The sequence below is a fragment of the Melospiza melodia genome, chromosome 14, assembly GCF_035770615.1.
Source record: "Melospiza melodia melodia isolate bMelMel2 chromosome 14, bMelMel2.pri, whole genome shotgun sequence".
NCBI classification, from domain to species: Eukaryota; Metazoa; Chordata; class Aves; order Passeriformes; family Passerellidae; genus Melospiza; species Melospiza melodia.
The window spans coordinates 9552832-9572992 of record NC_086207.1 but is presented as its reverse complement, the minus strand read 5'-3'; the positions used below and the strand labels follow the sequence as shown (position 1 = coordinate 9572992).

Sequence of the window (20161 nt, the reverse complement as noted above, 5' to 3'; positions counted from 1 at the left end):
GGACTCTAAGCATAGCTGGGATTATATTTATTATCATTTATTTGCGACCTCGAGGAGAAATAGGGCCAGTATAGTATAAAGCAATAAATGGTATTTCCCTGGACCCGATGCTCAACAAGCACAAGCAATACCTGGGAACAGAGAACACACTCAGGTCCTGAATGGCATTCTGTCATTGGGTAGGATATCTGGGGCAAATATTGGAATTTTCAGGGGTTTTGGAAGGAAATCAAATGGGAAAAGATCTTCTTTGTTTTGGTTTTTCCTCTTTCAAATGAAAGCTTTGGCTCTGACATAAACTGCCATTATTCACGTGGTCTCTCTGCCTCTGTGAATGAGGTACAGAGCACTGCACAAGAGAATGCACATTTTAGGCCCCCATATTCCAAACAGGAGTGCTGGTTACTTGGGGAAAGGCACTGGCATAGTCTGGCTATAGCTATGTGGAAACTCCATGCCCCAGAAATAATAAATTTCTTCAATACAACGCATGCTGTAATAGCATGCTGCTGTAATAGCAGAGATCTGCAATTTCAAGCATGGGAAAGATATGCAGAATGTAATCACATCAAATGTACATTGAACAGTTGTTTCAATGGGTAGATTTAGCCACTATGCATTTTTTAATGCAATTCAGTGAAAAAAAATAATAAAGCAATATTGTAGAGAAACCCCTCAGACAATCAAGAGGATTTCAAAGATAAGGAACTCAGTTCTACTCTTAGGCAATCTGGAGAAGATCTGGAGTGTGGAAGTAGATTTTAAAAAGAATCCATTTATAGAAAACAAATAAAAGTTATTTAGCGAAGTTCTAATTCTTCTCAGCCTTTTCTTTAAGCATTTTGAATTGTATGATAACAGATTATAATTAACTAAAAGTTCTTAAAAACAATAATAGCTAATGAGAAGCTAATTAATTACATTGAATTAGTGATGGTAGTGCAGATACACTCCAGGCCAATTAAGAGAAAAAACTATCCCAGAGCTCCTTTATGAATAACTCAGCCACATTATTCATTTTTCATGTACAGAATATATTCTATGATTATTACTCAAAGTGCAAAAACTGTGACCTTTGTGGATTTCTAAACAATAACAGGGTATTAGTATATTCTGTAATATTTAGAAACTAGCTGTCAGCAGCCTGTACCACCCTGCACTGCCCAATGCAGACTGTGTTTATCATTATTGAACCCCCTGTGTAATATTTACCATGGCAAGATGAGAGAACTGGGCTTAAACCAGAAGCACCCTCTGCCCAGTGTTCTGAACTGAGAAGTCACTCACAAAGGTACTTTGGACCTACTGAAACACTGTCATTTGAGTGATTACATCTGTTCAAGTGATGCAGAAAACCTACTGTTGCTGAGATAACAAATCTCCCTCTCTTTTTTCTCCCCAATCTGTGTGAGTTTGCACCCCTCTAGTTTCATTATATTTTAATCATAAATCAAATGTCATGACTCAATGTGAAAAAGACAATCTTTCTTTTCTGTTAGCTTTTCATAAGAGCTACATGATATTTATGAAATTCATAGTGTGGGAAATCAATCTTTACTGGAAAAGCACTGGAAAAATCTGAAAGTTGAGCTGGAACTCAAGAGAAATTCCTTTAAGAGCTCTGTAGCATGATATTGAAAATAGTGAGAGAGCAGTGCTTCTATCCAGGAAGGCCATCAAAATCAGTTCTCATCTGCATTAGACAAGTAATAGTAGTGTTCTGCCATTGTAATTCCAACAAAAACAAATATCTGCAAATGCTTTCAAACAGATCTATGAAACTTCTCAAGATGGATTTAAAACATTATTTTCTAATGAGTGTATTTATTTGGAAAATTCTTTTCTGATTTTTGGGGTAAAACGAAAGGGGACTCATTTTTGTTATTAGATCTCAGGCCAATCATAGGACTCTCAGGATCCTAAAAATAAAACAATTAATTACAGGTACTTGGCCTTCATTGGTCCCAAAATGTCTAAAATCACAAGAGGTAAGTTTACTACATGAGGGGTGCAAAGCCATTTGGAAACTACATTTTCTTTATTTTCATATAACCTCAAGAAAAGTAGTTTTAGTTCCCGTGACATCAGGGGAAGTTGGATATAACATCCACTAATGTAATGGGTTTACCCTTTAGCCCAGAGCCTGGGTTATTTTCACCTCAATGTTGTGCATTCTAGGATACTATTTTTGAAAATATTTTAGTGCCAAAATTTTTTTCACATCTTAAATCTTCTTAGGATGAATCTACTTTAACCATTTTATCCTTCTGATCTGCAATGATATTAGAAATTTGAGTGCTCTTTACATATTTGCATACATTCTATGCAGCACACATGCAAGGAAGGCTATTTTAGTCTGCCAGAGTTAGACACAAACATGTTTTAGCAGCATGATGTCACTCCAGTCAACTTTTTTCCTCAATGCAGCAAAATGCTGCAGATGTCTATAATCTTGGAAGCAGTTAGTAAGATTAGTGAAGCTGGGCAGAAAAAAACATTAAGCAATATTCTAAACTATCTTCTAGGGAAAAATGTCTTCTTCTGTACATATCACACTCATATCAGAGTTGAAGCACAACATTTTTCAATATTCTAAGACTATTTCAGAAGAAATAATGCAAAATACAGTAAATATTAGAGATGGGCGAACCTTCAAGTGTTACAATACCCAGGAAAACACCACAAAGCTCAGCTGCTTCTTGAGCACTAATTTGGCCCTCCTGCATCTGGAATAATGAACTGACCATAAGAATAAATACATTTTCTCATATCTTGAAGAAGGCACGGGAAGGGAAGGGAAGGGAAGGGAAGGGAAGGGAAGGGAAGGGAAGGGAAGGGAAGGGAAGGGAAGGGAAGGGAAGGGAAGGGAAGGGAAGGGAAGGGAAGGGAAGGGAAGGGAAAGGAAGGGAAGGGAAGGGAAGGGAAGGGATCTAACTCTTCAACTTTTGCCAAAAGGTTCCCTATCAGAGAGCTGGGACTGTTTTTTTCACCAAGTAGATTCGCCCAGCTCTAATTAAAACATGCTTTTGTAACGAAGTGACGCCTGAGATAGAATGACAGTGATCTACATTTACTGTAAACAGCAGCACCCATTCAAAAGGATCCCAAAGCGCTTTACAAGCATTAGAAAGAAGAACCACTTCACTTCCCAGTGAAGCCCAATCACCTCTGAGGTGAAATGTGGTGACTGACAGTGCAGAACAACACACTTTGTTTTAGTCGAGGAAATGGAGAATGTTGTAGCCAATTAAAACTATGGGGTGGGTGAGTGGTGGTGGGGAATGTTGGGTAAGCAGAACAGTTACACAAATTGATATTTGCCCAGGTGCTTGGGGTTGAGATGACCACGCTATAAAAAAGTGCCATGGGATCTTTAATGACCATAACCGGTCAAGACCTGAATTTTACGTCTCTGAGGATAAAAACATTAGAAAACAATGAAAGATACCTTTGTTGAATACATTTCTGGACAATGATATGTGCCAATTATTCTTCTGTCCTGTAAGTTAATAAAATCAAGACCAGTTTCCTTAGAGATAAGGCAGCTGTTATCTTTCATTTAAAATTAAAGCACTGTAGTATAATAGTAGGACAAGTAATTAAAATATATAGGGACCTCTAAGCCAACAATTAGCATGGGTACATTCTGGCTTCAGAGGTGCTATTACTGCCTTGCTGTGCTCCTCAAGGTAACATAATGTTGTGATGTAAATGTATTTTTTCCAACTGGTCATTTGACCAAGGAAGATATGATGATATGAAAACAATTATTAAAATTATTCTGGGGGGAAGGTAAGTGTAAAAGTGGTTTCAAAAGGAGGTGGAGGAAGGTTAAAAAGATCTCTTGGTGCTGAAGGATTGTTCAACCATAGAACTAGACTCTTTATGGTGAACAGGAGAGTTCAAACTTAATGGAGAAATTCCCAGGACGAGAAAGGAAGGGAGGATGAAGATGAAGAAAAAGCAGCAGCAAGTACTATGGAAATAAAAGGTGAAGGCAGAAGTGGAGGAGAAATTACCAGAGCTAAGCAACCATGCAAGACACTGGGGTTTTTATAAATAAATCTTAAATGTGAATGACAAAAGAGATGATGCAAATGATTCATTTACAGGTCCAGGTCAAACAGAAGAAAAGCTGACTCTGGAGCCTTGAAAGCGGCCATGACTTTTTTGATGGTCTCAAACAAAGGGAACAGAGGAAAGCATAGAATTGTTACCATTATATATTCTTCCTATTACCTAGAACTCCAAAATGATGGCTTTCTTGAGGAATTCCTCTTACAATAATACATTAGCAACAGTTAAATACAAGAAAATTACAACTCCCACACACATTCATTAGGAATCCTCCAAGGATGACCAGACCTCTGAAATTATTAACTTTCAGTAAATCAGTTCCTTGTTGATTAGGGTCTGCTGCTCTGCCAAACACATCTTTATTGTACAAGAGAAATTTATACTGATGAATTGAAAAGATACAACATTGACATTTCTCCTTTCTCATACACTGTTCATTTTCACCTGTAACCTTCAATGACAGGCAGGAACTGTATTTTATGGTAGACTGGCTCAGAAACTGTGTATAAAATAGACAGTGGGAAGAGAATTCCTGATAAAAAACTCTTTCAAACAAAACAGTTGCAAATTGAAAACTTACTTTTTATTAAGTAGAACTGCCATTAGATTAAAACAAAATCTGGTGAGCTAAACCATGGAGTCTAAACTAGTACCCAGTCTATTACAAAGATTAAAACCTGAAATATAGCAGTTATACGTCCTGTGAAGTGATATTCCTAAGAAATGAAGACAAAGATCCCTTTCTCAATGAAGACTTACATGACATATATAGATATATAATTTAATTTGTTACGGATGAAAACCTTACTATGTACCACAGTTTCCCAACTCTTAAAAGCTGAGGTTTGCTTGGAAAACCAGTAATATTCTATTTCTGACTAGTCACAGGGGCTCTAGAAAGACCAGATGAAAGTATGATGTGCACTTTACCTGTAATGGGGATCTTCACCTCATCAGCAAGGTTTGACTCATGGAAGGGAACCCCTGAGCTCTGGGGACAGCCCTGACTACACAGGCCATGTGTGGGAGGTGGACAGCTCTGTGCAAGCTGCTGCTGGGGTCACTCTGGATGAAAAAACAATTAATGATTTTCAACAGGCACCTGCCTAAAGTTATAGTGGTATTTTTGACTTGATAAGCCAGTCTGCTGAGATAAAGCTATAGAAATTTATAAGACGCAAATGCCTAATATTTTAAAATACCCATATGTGAAACAATGTCTTTAACAATGCAACAAACACTGCATTTCCATTGTCTGTCCAAAACTCAGTTACTGTATAAGAAACCAGGCTAGCATGCATTTTTATATACATAAAATCTGGGTCAGGCTGTAAAGAGTGCAAATAGAGGACACTAATGGGGAAGTCTTATAGTTTCAGGTTGCTTCACATGGTTTCAGATGAGAAATTTCAGAGAAACTCTGCAAATTTTACAGAAGGATTTTCGTCAGGTTCTTGACCTTTCAAATAAATATCTAAGCACACCCTGACCCTGCAAGAAATCTGTAAGAGTTAAAGAAAAAAAGGAGGTGAGGGAAAAATACAAGATCTGAACATGGAGTTTTAACATTGCTCTAAATAACTGTAAATCAATTTCTAGACATCCATTTTTACCTTCTGGTATATGTGACTTCTTGATAATTATATTTAGTAACCCACCAACAACTTAGTTGCAAGTATTGCAGGATTCTGGAGAAATGGTTGAAAATATAAATTCCTGTTAGTATGCATTACTTAAACATGGCATTCTGTACTTAAGGCACTGAAGAATGAGTGCCCAGATGAAATTTGAGAGGCTAAAGCATCTTTGCTTTGATGACATTTGGAAAAAGCCCATGAAATATGAGCTTGTTCAAACCTCTGCACAGAATCCAATAAGCTTGAAGTTTATATCAATGTCTTCTCAAATAGAATTTTTAGCAACAATTTTTTTACTATAGAGACATTTAGGAGGAAGCAGAGGAAGGTGATCTGGGAAGAAGATGTCTGGGGTAGCAATTAACAACAGCTTAAATCCTGTTTCACAAAAACTGAGGTGTTGGGCAGTCCAGATTTTTAGTAATACTACTCTGATTAAGTTATTGTCATTTCTTTTTAAAAATATCATCCCATTTAAGAGAATATAATTAATTTTCTTGAAGATAATATAAAAAAAGAACACATCAGCAAGAACTTGCATCTCGAGCTGCTCACTTCCATCTGTGAAAAAATCAAATTTTCATCAAGCCTTTATAACAATCATAAGTCTCCCATTATGGTGTCTTACAAAATACAATTTAGCAGATACATCTAGCATCAAAAATCTACTACAGAAACAGAGCAAAATTGGTTATATAAGAAAGTGTTGTGAAAGATATAAAAAAAATGCATCAAACACACAATTATCACCACAACTTTCAAAATTTCAAGGGTATAATTTGGATATAGCTACGGTTTTGAAATATGAAATAGATGGTAAAAAATAAGGTTTTTAAGTTGCTCCTCTAGAACAGCGTCTGTAAAATATACTAAAGATGTTATTTTTCTTGTTTGAAGCCAAATATAATGCGCAAAGAACTGCACAGCACATCCTTGTCATGAGAGTGGGTGGGCTGAATGGCAGTCTACCAGCTCCATCCGTCTGACCGTGATATACTCACTTGTCAACAGAGTCAGGCTTGTGGTTTTGGGGAACACATAATTCTTGGGCCCAGGCCAAAGACAAACATGTTCAGAGACAGCAAGAGGTCCAAGGATAAAACTCTGGAGAGAAACTGCAACTAATTCAACAACAACAACAAAACTAAAAGAAAATTCCTGAGATCTTTCTATGGAAAAATCACCGAGAAGATTTTGTTACAAAGGAAAAAAAGATGAATTTCTAACATTTTACAACAAATGCTCAAATTAAAAAAGATCCAAAAAAATATTTCATATGATCAGTTCATTGCTGATTAAGAAGCCTGAAACAGAGACAGTTCCACAGCTGTAGATACTGCAAGGCTCAGAGGACTAGTCCTGACAATATTAAAATGAAAATCTTCTGCTTTAAAATAAAAAAAACACCCAAATCTGACTAAATTAAAATGTGTTGTGTTTCAGGAAATCAATTCACTAAATTTCCCTAGCCAGACACACCTTCTGGACTGCAGGTACTTCACTGTAATTATTTAAGACAATAATTTGTCTTTTTTTGTGTCTTATTTCTTCACAACTTGATCTAATGACCTAAACTGCACTAAGGGATTCTTTTATGAACTAAAAGTTGTGTTCTGCTCGGGGTCACAGGCTGTAGATGCAGTACAAAAGTAAAGAGGAGAATGTGTTTTAAACAAGTGCACAGGCTTTGGTCTTACATTAATTAAATATGGCATTCAAAGGAGTGCAACTGGGGAAAAAAGCCTCACGCAGCTGCCTTGACCTTTATTCAGATGTCATGTGGAATACCAGCACAGATCGTGGAAAATCACCTTCTGACTGCTTCTGCAAAGTGCTGTGAGCCAAAACTGGAACCTCCTCAAATTTCACTCCTATCCAAGCTCTGGTCTGATAAAACCTGCAGAGGCTGGCCAGACACCCTGTGCATTGCTGACTGCTTCATGTGCAACTTGTTCCCTGAGAATGCATGAATGGAAATTTAGGAGAAAAGGCAAGGTTTTATCATCCATGCCTACTTTGTTACATGGCCTTCAATAAACTACTGTGGAAAGAATACCTTCTGATCCTGGATCAACAATCAGTCCTTGTGCAGCTTTACCTGTACTGCAAACAAAAGGAAAACTCTCCTTGGAGAGAAAGAAAGAGGATGAATTCACTGACATCTGGACAGTGGCAGCATTAGCTCCTGCAATATAGAGCAGTAAGGATTTGAGACTGAAATTTTAAGAACTTCCTGTTGCCTTAGTGTTTTAATATCCTGTTCAGTTTATTAACTGAGTCTGTGCATATGACCAGTTTAAAAATCCTCTTTTTACCAAAAGCTTTTACATCTTGTAATGTTATATACACTTACATGTTATATATGCTTACTCATGTTTTATATTAGAAGTACCTCTAGTCCTTAGGGTATAAAGTGCCATTCTATGTAATAAGTACTGACTGGTTTTAGGTACCTTTGCAATAGTTTCTTCTCCCTGAAGATGCATTATATGATTTCTTCAGATAGAAATGAACAAATATTGCTATGAACTGAAAAGGCCAGTGGCAAGCCAGCAGTAAATCAGTGGGGAAATAAAGGCATTAGCCAAGCCTAATTGTTTTGGAGCACTGCTTTGGAGCAAGGTCTATTACCTCAGGCCTACATCCCTGCTAATGCATCTTCACACCACAGCCTGAAAATTGAGGAGAGTGACCTTGTCTGTTTGCAGAGACTGAAAGCCATCACAAGCTGCAAAAAGGCACAGGTACAGATCAGAGCATTCCCTTTGGCTCAGGTTAACACACACTCCTTCATCTAATTCACCCATCCTTCTCTAGAGACATCTATGGATATGACAGATTAAAAAAAAAAATACAAGGCTCTTCCAGTTATTCTCTAGTAAAGTGGTGAAAAGAAGTTTGGAAGCTGTCATGGGAAATGTCAGGTAGCACAGCAGCACCTGAACTGACTGTGCCATTTCCTAGTGTGCTGCTGGAACAGAGGACACTTCTGGCACAATGGACTAGACAGTTCTCAGTGTCCCTGCTCCAAGAATCCCCATACATTAGACAGTGAATCTGAAAGTGGGCATCTGGGGAAGGAGGATGCTGTGGGAGCCCCATTTCCTTGCTAGATTACAAACTGCCACTCCATCTTTAGCCTACCAGTGTAGTTGAAATAATTAGATGTTATCACTTGTGAAACAGGTGATTGCATACTCTTATTTCTCTCAAAGCTCTGATAATGCAATACAGCTCCCTTAGACGGAAAGATCTGAGCAGAACTACTAAACTAATCCAGCTAAACTCAGTCAGACTCCTTTCCTTAGTCAAAAAAGCTGTGGGGAAAAAAATAGCAGCTGAGACAACCTGAAGGGGAAGAAAGTTACCAAGTGTTTCTGAGGGCAGGTTAAGTTTCTATTTGTCATTGGTTTGCCATCTCACCTCCTCTAGCACCCCTGTGCTAATCCAGATATAACAACAGTGGGCCAGGAGGGCAATGAATTGCAAAGATACCTTATTTGTTTAAACCCTCTTACCCTCCTAAGCCCTTCATTAACTTTTTGAGAACACTTCTATTGTATTCAAATCTATTAAGATGTGTTTAAAGTCATTGTCATATTGACATTCCATGTTCTTGGCACCCAAATTTTGGATGGAAAAATGCCAGTAGTCTGACAGCTTCCCTTGTTCATGGTTTGCACTATGAGCAGCAATACACTGTCCCTTTCAGGTGTGCTGCCTTTCTATTACCTTATGTAATAGAAAGAGGTCTGAGTAAAGAATTACTCATTGTTTTAAAAATACACTCAGTATGTTTAAAAAGGAACCTTATCTAAACATGCAGAGGTTAGCAATGTCACTTCACATTTATTTACAGAAAATGACTGAATAAATCTGCATAAACAGTTTTACAAAGCATTGCATAATACGCTGACATTTTTCCCTTCTTTCCCAGAGGGAAATTGCTGTGTTACTGCTCACAATAACCAAGTATGATTGCAAAATTAAAGTTAGTTTTATTTATGTGACTTATGTTATCATATACTTCAGGTATATTGCCTGTGCATTGGAGCATTCTCTGTGCTTTAAGCTAAGTTGGAAGCATATAGACTTTAGTCATTACTGCAACTGCATGCAATCCAAAACCACATTTAATGATGTATTTACATGTATTTTACATTAAGCAAAACGTAATGCTGCTTCTGTGAAGTAGCAAATAAAATTATTTGAAAGAACATAGCTAAGAAATTCTATATAAGCAATGTTAATTTGCTAACTCTTATAAACCTAGATGATTGAACTATAAAGAAAAAAATTAAATAACATAGAAATAACTTAAACACTACCTGAATGACATATCAGTAAGAATTAGAAGGAGTAGAAATGGAAGAATTTTGCACTAAATCATTATGTGGTAATGCCTCTGTAAGGTTTGATATCCGAGTTAGAAAAAGGAAGTATCATATCCTGTTTGTGGGTCATGTCCTAGTGAGGCAACAATATGATATTGAAGAGACTGACCAGGACCTCCTTCAAGAGACAGATCTTTAGCTCTTCCTTTAATGAGAGTCTTCCTGTAGGAAGTGCTCCCAATACTCACAGTGAGTATCATCTCTGCTGCCTCTGCTGCTGTGGAAGAGGATGGCACAGAGCTGCTGTTCCATGGGAATCACTCTTGTCAAACATCCAGATGGCAAGAAGCACTTCTTTACAGAGGAAGAAGAGTCAGCCTTTCATTTACCATGGTCTTTAAAGTGACAGACGTGGTTTTACCACTCTAACGAAGGTTTTCTGATCTATCCAGAATAACAAATATAGATTTCATTGATATTGAGAAGCATTTTCACCCTACTTATGTCTCAAGAGTAGTCAGTTCATGTACATAGTAGTTTGGATCAAATGGGTCAGATGAGCAACTGTAGAAAAAACAGCAGTAGAATCCAATAGACAAATCAGCAGCTTATGCAGCTGGCTGACAGGAAATTTAGTAACACAGGAAAACATATGGAAAATATAGAACTTGGCAGGTGATCAGAAGCAAATGTCTAGAAGACATATCAGACTCATCACAATGGTCAGCATCAGCAAGCCCATCTCAATCAGAGTTCCAAGATGGAAATATCCAAGGTAAAATTATTAGAAACAACAAATTAAGAGTATATTTTAAAATTAACCAAAAATAACTTGGCTCCTAGATTCTGGAAAAAATTTAAGAGGAATAAATCAGCTCTGAGAAAGCACCAAGAAACTCATTATCTGAGCTCTCATAACAGAAATGAAACTTATTAAAATGGCTGGGGGTCTGCCTAAGAAATCATTTGCAGCTGTACCAGGCTCTACACTGAATTGTGGTAAGGTGAGTCATCTTCTTGGAGACAAAGCCAAACTTCACTGGGAGAAAATGTGAAAAAATTTATGACAGTGGCTTGTTTCCCCTCCCCTAGTCCCCTTCTATCCCAAAAGGAAACAAGAAAAAAAAAATCACAATGGAAAGAAAAACAGGGTCACAGAGGCTTCCAGACCAAATCTTTCTAGACCATTTGTATGAGATATGATTTATGGATTTCAGTAAAGCCTTTGGTACATAGTTTTAAAATAGAAGGGATAACATGTCCCAGATGAATGTATAATTACCCACAGGAAGACAGGTGCAAGAGACTGAGAAGTCAGAGGCAGGAATTTGGCCCTGTATTTTGATGTATCTTAATCATCTTGAAGAAGCACAGACAATATTAGCATGAAGATTCATGAAATGCAAAGGACCAAAAGGACACTGATGACCATCAACATTCTCAAACACAAAAGTTCACAGAATAAGAAGACATAACAGTGGCTTACAGTATATATATCATACTTTATGACATGCTAGGTCCTCAAGCAGACATAGGACACTCCCAGTGTACCTATCCTTATGTACACTTGCAGTACTTTGCCAATCAGAACAGAAGAGACTAAGAAACTTGAGACCTCCAAGGCAAGAAAGGCATTTCAAGACATAAGATGAAAAACTTGAAAAGAGAGGTGAGGAAATGATGTGAATGCTATCTCAAATAAACGAAGGAGTAAGTACTCTTCTAGAGTAAGAAGAAAGGCAGTGATTTACCTACAAGCAACAATAGATTGTTTACAGAAAGAACAACTAGTCTTGACGAGGCAAAAGATGATGAGTTAGACTAAAGGAACAAACTGCTAAATGCAGCTTGAGAAGTTTCAAGAGTGAAATGATGATACAGCCATTTTTATCTGAACTCACTGCAAAGAAAATCAAGTAAGTCCTACATGATTTAACAAGTCTGTGGCAATCTATCTGCTGGTAACTCAGTCTGAGTTTTATGTTTTTTAAATTTCTACATGATTTTATTACTCAGATTACAGTATCCAAGAAGCAAATCAAGATACAGGCCCAATTCCTTCCCTACCCCTTCCATTACCACAAACAGGATGAACAATCTTTGAAAATGGAGTATATCTTCTGTGATGATTCAGACTAGATATATGGAAGAACTTTTTTTAAATGAGAGTGATGAAACAGAAGAGGTTGCTCAGAGGTGGTGGATGCCCCATCCTTGGAAACAGGGATCCAAGGTCACATTGGATGGCGCCCTAAGCAACCTGATCTAGCTGAAAATGGCCCTGCTCATTAAAATGAGGTTGGAGTAGGTGACCTTTAAAGGTCCCTTCTGACTCAAACTATTCCAGGACTTGAAAAAAAAAAAGAAAGAAGAAACCCCAAACTACCAGATTTTGCACATGATAAGAATATGATGTGAAATGTAAAGAAATATGTGGCCACAGTTTCATCTGGAATAACCCTGGGGAAGCTCTGCAGCCAGCCTGATGAAGTTCACTCAAAGGGAAAAAACAAGGACACCTGAGTCACCAAATCTCCAAGAGATTAAAATGGATTCAGCAGATACCACGGCCACGGAAATAAAGCTTCCCTTGCACGCAGTGTTGTAGGCTCCCTAACATCTTCTGAATAACACCAAGCAAAACCAGAGAGATTACCAATGCCTGTGTCCACCCTGGATCTGTCCATGGAAGAGAATGAAACAGCATAAAGGGAGCATGAATTAACTTCTTTGATTTTGCAAGCAGAGTTGTGGATGAGAGGACCAGTCAGCACTTCTCCTCTCACCACATTCGGTTGATTGAGAGTTTTATGAGATTGTTACTAAATAAGAGTGTTGGAATTGCAAGAAAACCATTACAGATTTTCTGGTCTCTAAAGTATAAGCAGAGATACTGCACTACAAATAGCAGTTCCAATAACTATTTATCCACTTCTTTTACAGTGTCAACGCTGAATGCAGCAACAGAAGTTTTGCGTAGAAGTTTTCATCCTTATATTTTGAGGTTTATTCCTCATGGCATCAATCTTCTCCTGTATAGTATCTGATTCTTATGAATTCATAATATTGCACAAAGTGATTCAAGAGGAATCTTGTCATATCACAAAAGAACACTCATACCTTGTAAAATCAGTCCTTCCCTATTGGAGCCTAGTTAAAGATGGAGTGTTTGTGTGATCCCATTTCTAAAATATGTTGATTTTTACAAAAAAACTGTTTCTGAACTAATTTCAGCAGTTTGGACCCCTTTTTGATTCTTTTCAATGAAAATAATTACATAATATTTGTCTCCCTTTAATAGATAAAATATTCAGGTCCATTAAATATTAATATGTTTTCTCGCTGCTGGTCAAACAACACGAACAGCTGTCAGCTCCTTTCCTTCTCCCCAGAGCAGTCTGTGCAGCAGGACAAGTCCTCTGATCCTCTCCTGTTTGATTCCCTGCCTATTGCTCAAAGGATTGCAGACCTGATTACCAGATCAGAGTGGATCTGGGTACCAGAGCAGAACTGACAGAGACTCTTAGCCATGCTGGCCTAGAGCATTAACTGAAAGGCTCACTATGAAAAAAATACAAATAATGTAGAATTCTTCCTTGTGTTCCACAGCATACCTTGTGTCAATCCAGTAAGCTGGTAGAGCTCTGCAACAGTTATTGAAATTACTCTGTCTAGTGAATTGGATTAACACACCAGCTATGCTTTCAAATTCTGCTTCATGATCAGCAATTTGCCACTGGGCTTTGGCTATTCTGTTACACAGCTGAAAGGTCTATTGTATGAAAAAGAATGTTTAAAACACCACAAGTGAAGCAAAGCGTACAAAAATATACCTCAGCTATTGATGGCAGTCTGACACCTATGGATCTTAAATTTCCACTGATATCAGAGGAAAGACTTCAGGTAAATACAAGTTTAATCTTACAAAATTACTTACAGGGTAGTTTATAGCACCTTAAAAGTGAAATTTAATCTAAAAAAAGAGAAAAAACCCCTAAGAGTTTAAATAAAAACTCACAGATTTTTTTCATTGCTGAAAAATCACCAATGGAAATAAAAATGTATTACAGTGTCTTCATGAACTTTATAATGCTAAAAGGTGATATATGGTAATATAACATTAAAATTAAATTCATCATTATGAGTATGCCTTCATTCATTAAAATATGAATTTCTCTCCAGTCAAAAAGAAAAAAAAAAAAAAAGGATGAGCTATGAACTGTGATGATATAACTCTCCTTCTTAAAAGACTATAAACTATAACCGGTAAAACGATTTTGTGCTATCAATATGTGATGGATTTTTTGAATAAAAAGTTCTCTCTGCAGACCCACTATGTGTGTAGAGGCTCTGAACAAACATTAGAAATTTCAGTATTAGAGCTGTATGAAACTTAAGTTTCCAATTGACAAATAATCCCTTGCTTTTTTTCTAACACAGATTTTTTTTTTTTAAGAATTCGACTTTGATTTTTTTCTCATTCGACTGTCATGATGATTTACAACTCAAAGAGCTTCCCCTGATGAAAGAAAATCCCACAAACCTCTTACCCCTCCAAAAGGCCCCCAAACTCCCAAAGATTATTCAATCTTATGTAACTTTCCAACTTCGCGTGTGTGTGAAAGTTTACACATTTTAGACTGAGAATATTTTTGCATTCAGCACAGATTTGCCACCGTGTGAAACTCATTCCAAAATGGTCAAAGTGATAAATTACAAGTGCTTTATGATAAGTGCCCCATTTTCATTAAGCATAATGGATACTTTTCCCAGAAGTGTGTATCTTGGCAAATACCTTTTCTGCCTCAATTCTCCATCCCTAGGGGGCCACTTTGAGATTCAAAATTAAGTACACAGCACATTGATGGTTTATTTCTGAGAAGCTCCCCATTTATTCAATAGTATTCTGGCCCATTAGACATTGAAAATATGCAAAATTCTCAAACTTTAAACACTTCTGTGGCAAATATTTCTTATCCAGATCATCTGAAAGATTTATGAAAGCAGGTTAAATTTAGATTTTAGTTCAAATGTTCCATACAGCTCTTACTAGAATATACAGCCATCATTTTGGATTTATTCCTTTGGAAACAGGTTGTACATATTCAAGTCTACATTCTGACTAAGAAAACATCTCTCAGTAAAACTTCACTGACTGCATGCTTTAGAAACAAGACATTCAGCCTCCCAGGCTGGAGGGCAGCATTCATTGCTGGGGTGCCTAAGCACACTGCTCTGCAGAGCTAAGACAAGGTCATCACAATTCCACTCCACTCATTTTCTACAAGAAATTACATTTTAAAGCACTGTCTGACACAAGTGAGAGCCTGTCTTCCTGGGAAAATGCTAAAAATGTGTCCCCATTACAGTTTACCTTATTGACATCCATTCTCAACTTCTCATTGTTGGCACTGGCAGCTTTTTCTGCTGCTTTCTTTTGACGCTGAGGTCCCCTGCCAAAGAAGATGTAGTTGACCAATGCATACTCCAGCAGAGCCATGAAAACGAAGACAAAACATCCCATAAGGTACATATCAATGGCTTTCACATAGGGAATTTTGGGAAGAGTCTCTCGAAGATGGGTGTTAATTGTTGTCATTGTGAGCACAGTTGTGATTCCTGGAAAAAAGAATTGAGAAATCTAGTGATTGAAATAATTTTTATTTATTTTCTAGAATAACAACTTATATTATTCAAATTATGGAGTTGAAAAATATTTTTTTTCCCCTGGTGGACAAAAGATATCTCTAACCATTGTACATATTAACAGAATCCTAGAAAGGTTTGGGTTGGAAGGGCTCCCTCAAGTACCATGGACAGGGAACCTTCCACTAGACCAGGTTGCTCACAACCCCATCCACCCTGGCCTTGAATGCTTCCAGGGACAGGGATCCCTGGGATCCCCCAGCTCCAGGCAACATAATCCACTGTGACACTACACTCATGGAGAAGAATTTCTTCCTAAGATCTAATCTAAATCCTCAGTACTCAGCTGTCAGTTTATAGGAATTCCCCTTTTTCCCAAGTCCCTCTCCAGCTCTCTGGGAGCACTTTTAGGCTCTCAAAGGTGCCCTAGGGTCTCCCTGGAGCCTTCCCTGCTTCAGGCTGAACAATTTCAACTCTGTCTTCATAGAGAGAGGTGCTCCAGTCACACAACTATCTTTGTGACATTTCTCCAGCCTGTTAAGGCCCCTCTGGATGGCATCCCTTCCCTCCAGCATGTGGGCAGCACCACACAGCTCAGGAACTTGCTGAGGACACCCTCAATCCCATTGTCCATGTTGCTGTCCAAGATGATAAGCAGCACAATCCTAACACAGACCCCTGAGGACACTTGTCGCTGGTCTCCACTTGGACATCAAACTGTTGACTTCAACTATTTGAGTGCAACCAGCCAACTCCTTATCCACTGAGTGGTCCATCCAACAAATCCACGACTCTTCAGTTTAGAGACAAGGATCTCATGGATAACAGTGCCAGATGCTTTGCACAAGTTCAGGTAGATGACATCAGTTGCTCTTCCCTCTTCCCATGAGTGTTGGGACCCTGCTTTAGATGGCCACAGACTCTGTCAGGCACAACTTGTCCTTAGTGAAGCCAGGCTGGCTCTCATCCATCATCTCCTTGGTTTCCATGTGCCTTAGCATAGTTTCCAGGAGGATCTGCTCCATGACCTTGACAGCCTCAAATGTGAGACTGACAGTTCTGTAGTTCCTCAAGTCTTCTTTTGTCCCCTCTATTAAAAAGGGGGCTTTGCTTCCACTTTTCTAGTCAGTGAGACTTCACCAGACTGCCATGGCTTCTCAAACATAATGGATAGAGTTTTAGCCAATTCATTTCCCAGTTCCCTCAGGCCCTGTGGATGCATCTCATCAAGTCCCATGGACTTTGTGCTTGGGATCCCCACGTTCCTTAGAGGGTCTCCAAGAAGATCCCTTAAGCAGGTGGCTCTTCATTCTCCCAGTGCCAGCCTTTGCCTTCTGCAGCTTGAGCAATGTGTCTGGAACACGTCCATGAGAGCAAAACATTGAAAAGGTGTTCAGTACCTCAGTCTTCTCCAGATCCTGGCTATCCAGGCCTCCTGTTTTCTTTCAGAGAAGACTCCCATTTTCCCTCATCATCTTTTAGCACTGATGTACCTATACAGAAGCTTTTCTCGTTGCCTTTGATGTCCCTGGACAGATTTAGTTCTGTCTTAGGGCTTTAGCTTACCTAACCTGATCCCTGGCTGCTCAGATTTTTTTTGTGCATTTTTCACAGGCTACCTGACCTTGCCAACACCCTCTGTAGGTTTCCTTTTTGTGTTTGAATTTTTTCAGGGACATCTTGTTCAGTCCTTATCTTGGACTTGGATTTTTTGCATAGCATAAAAAACATTACACCTGTAATAAAAGGAGCTCAGTCAAGCAAACAGTAGTTGGATTCCATAAGTGTATTCTTAAACAGATAAACTGCAACCTTCTGTAATGAGTCTTAGCTAAAAATTACAGGCTACAGTTGCTTTATCTTGCTTTCCTCCAGCGTTTTCAGGATGTCTGCAGTCTGAAATTCTTAAGGCAAAATGCTACACAGAAAGCCCTGGTAAAACTCAGATGTATTCCATAACATTAAAATGTCAAATTTTCAATGGCATCTTTTATGGGGTTTTACTTATTTTAGCTATACAAGAGCTGTACTGGCAGGAATCAGTCTGATTTTGACAAAACTTGGCAATAGAGAATACTTATTTTTGGAACATGCTCCTTATGATGAGGGGCACAGAATAAACAGATACACATAGGACTAGTGATGAGATAGACAAGTACTCTAGAGATTAATTAGGGAAACAGTTTTGCTTCTGGAACATAAGGTAACAGTAAGGAAAAAATAATCAGGCTCTCACAATAATTTAGGTTGGAAAAGACCTTTAAGTTCATTGAATGCAATTTTTAACCCAGACCTGCCATATCCACCACTAAACCGTGTCCCCAGGCACCAAATCTTCAAATCTTCTAAATCCCTCCATGGATGGTAACTCCACCACTTCCCAGAATAACCTCTGCCAAGGCTAGAAACATTTTTGGTGAAGAAATTCCTCCTAGGATCCAATCTAAACCTCCCCTGCCATAACACGAGGCCGTTTCCTCTCGGTCTTTCACTTGGCAGAAGAGACCAACCCTCAGCTGGCTGCACCCTCCTGCCAGGGAGTTTTAGGGGGCAGGAGGGTCCCCCCTGAGCCTCCTTTTCCCCAGGCTGAGCTCCTCCAGCTGCTCCTCATCAGTTCTGTGCTCCAGACCCTTCCCCAGCTCTGCTGCCTTTCCCTGGACACACTTCAGCCCCTCAATGTCTGTCCTGAACTCAGAAACCTGGAACTGGGTTTGCGGCACTCCCTCAACATAAGGACAAGCGAGCTATACAAACCTAGTAGAACTTTATTTAATTCCTGAAAGGAAAAGCAATTTACAATCCATAACACAATGCTGAATGTGTGTTCTGGACTGCCATGGGCAAAAGCAAACTAAGTGCATTCTTTTCAGAGGAAAAAACAAGCAGCAAGAGAACAACAGAATATGTTGAGACAATTAGGGTTATTTTGATTACAATGATTATAAAGTTAGCTGATTCAGACATGAAATCACTTTAATTTTTATTTAAATTCTGATGTTTAAAATGCTGATTCAAATAATACAAAGCTTAAAAAGCCAGACATAAAAAGATCTAACACATATATTTTTTACTTTCAAATCATGCACCATCCACTCAGCCAGAAGCTAGAAAAACCATTCAGCTAATGCACACTGCATGAGATGTGTAAAAATGCCTACCTAAAGCAACTCTTGCAGCTGAAGCATCATAATTAATCCAGAAGGAAACCCAGGACAGGATAGTGATCAGAATAGAAGGCATGTAGGTCTGCAGAATGAAGTAACCAATGTTTCTCTTAAGTTTAAAGCTGAGAGACAGCCTTGGGTAGGCACCTAAAAGAGAATATTTGGTATGGCCATAATTTATTTGTATAATGCCTGAAAACATTTTTCTTTTCTGTCATTTTTGTTTTATTTTTTCATTCAATGTGGAGTACACTCAGAGCTGAAAGACCCAGGATATTCAGGGGCAGAATTTCTAGCAAGAATTGGGATTAAATGATCTTTTATACTAAGGACACAAAGATGTTCTAGTTGCCTATCTGCTGGTAATCATAACATTGAACAATCAACAGCCAAAACACAAATTAGAGCAGCAAAGCACAGAAATTCCTCTTCCCTGACAAACTCTCATATGCCAGCTTCAGTGCGACCCTGATCCTAAACTCTCCAAGAAATGCAACACTACTCTTTTGTCACTGGACACCAGAAATATTGTAGTACTTGAAGCATTTGTTAATATGGGTGCCTAGAAATCATTCTTCAAGTCCCATTTCTGCTTGATTTTGAAGAATTTGCAATGTACAATCATTCTATAGTCCCTTCAAAGATGATTTCTACCCATATCTGGACAGTGAGTTTTGAAGAGAATTTTTTTAACACACCTAAGGGGTTTCTGAAATAGGTAGAAAACATCTCCTAGTAGCAGCCCAATTCAACTCTTGCCTCTCTTTAACAATTTAATATCATCAAAATACGTTAGGGTGTTTTTAATTATTATTATTGTTATTTCATTAAATGCAATCTGATTTTCTGCTCCTTCTCAGAAAGCATCTTTTCAGCCTTCAGAAAGTCATACAATTACTAGAATAGGCTAAACTGGATATCCTGGAACGAGCATTTTAAATATTTTATATTGAAGACAAAGTAATTGTCTAATACATCCCCAACTTGGCAAAAGGAACATCTAAAAATACGAAGAAAAAGGTTCCTAAATATCCTACATGTTGGGGAACAGAGGTGTATAAGTGGCTTAATAAGTTTTCATGGGTAAACAGAAAATACAGCTCATTTGATGAGCCTTAACATGACAGATTATTATGTCAATGAATAGTGCCTTATACACTATGGAAGCTTTAATAAAAAACCTCTGCTTTCCAAATTCACAGCTGCTGCTCTATTTTATTCTTGCTTCTAAAAGTTTTGCTCCTCAACAGCACACTAAAAATTAATGCAGTTTTAAATGTCCTTAAAAGAATGCCCCATTCAG

At 38.1% G+C, this 20161-nt stretch overlaps 1 protein-coding gene across 4 annotated transcripts in view; it reads right to left on the bottom strand.

Annotated features, from left to right (window-relative positions):
• The window catches only part of GABRB2 (gamma-aminobutyric acid type A receptor subunit beta2), a 139518-nt gene that overhangs the window by 6282 nt on the left and 113075 nt on the right, over positions 1-20161 (bottom strand). For 3 of the 4 annotated variants that reach the window (XM_063168621.1, XM_063168619.1, XM_063168620.1), the window contains 3 exons: positions 18853-19005; positions 15423-15667; positions 3449-3499 (listed from right to left, as the gene is read on the bottom strand). In XM_063168621.1, coding sequence (XP_063024691.1) covers positions 3449-3499; positions 15423-15667; positions 18853-19005 — 449 coding nt within the window. The remainder of the gene's footprint in view (positions 1-3448; positions 3500-15422; positions 15668-18852; positions 19006-20161) is intronic. The other variant, XM_063168622.1, reaches the window with a different exon arrangement.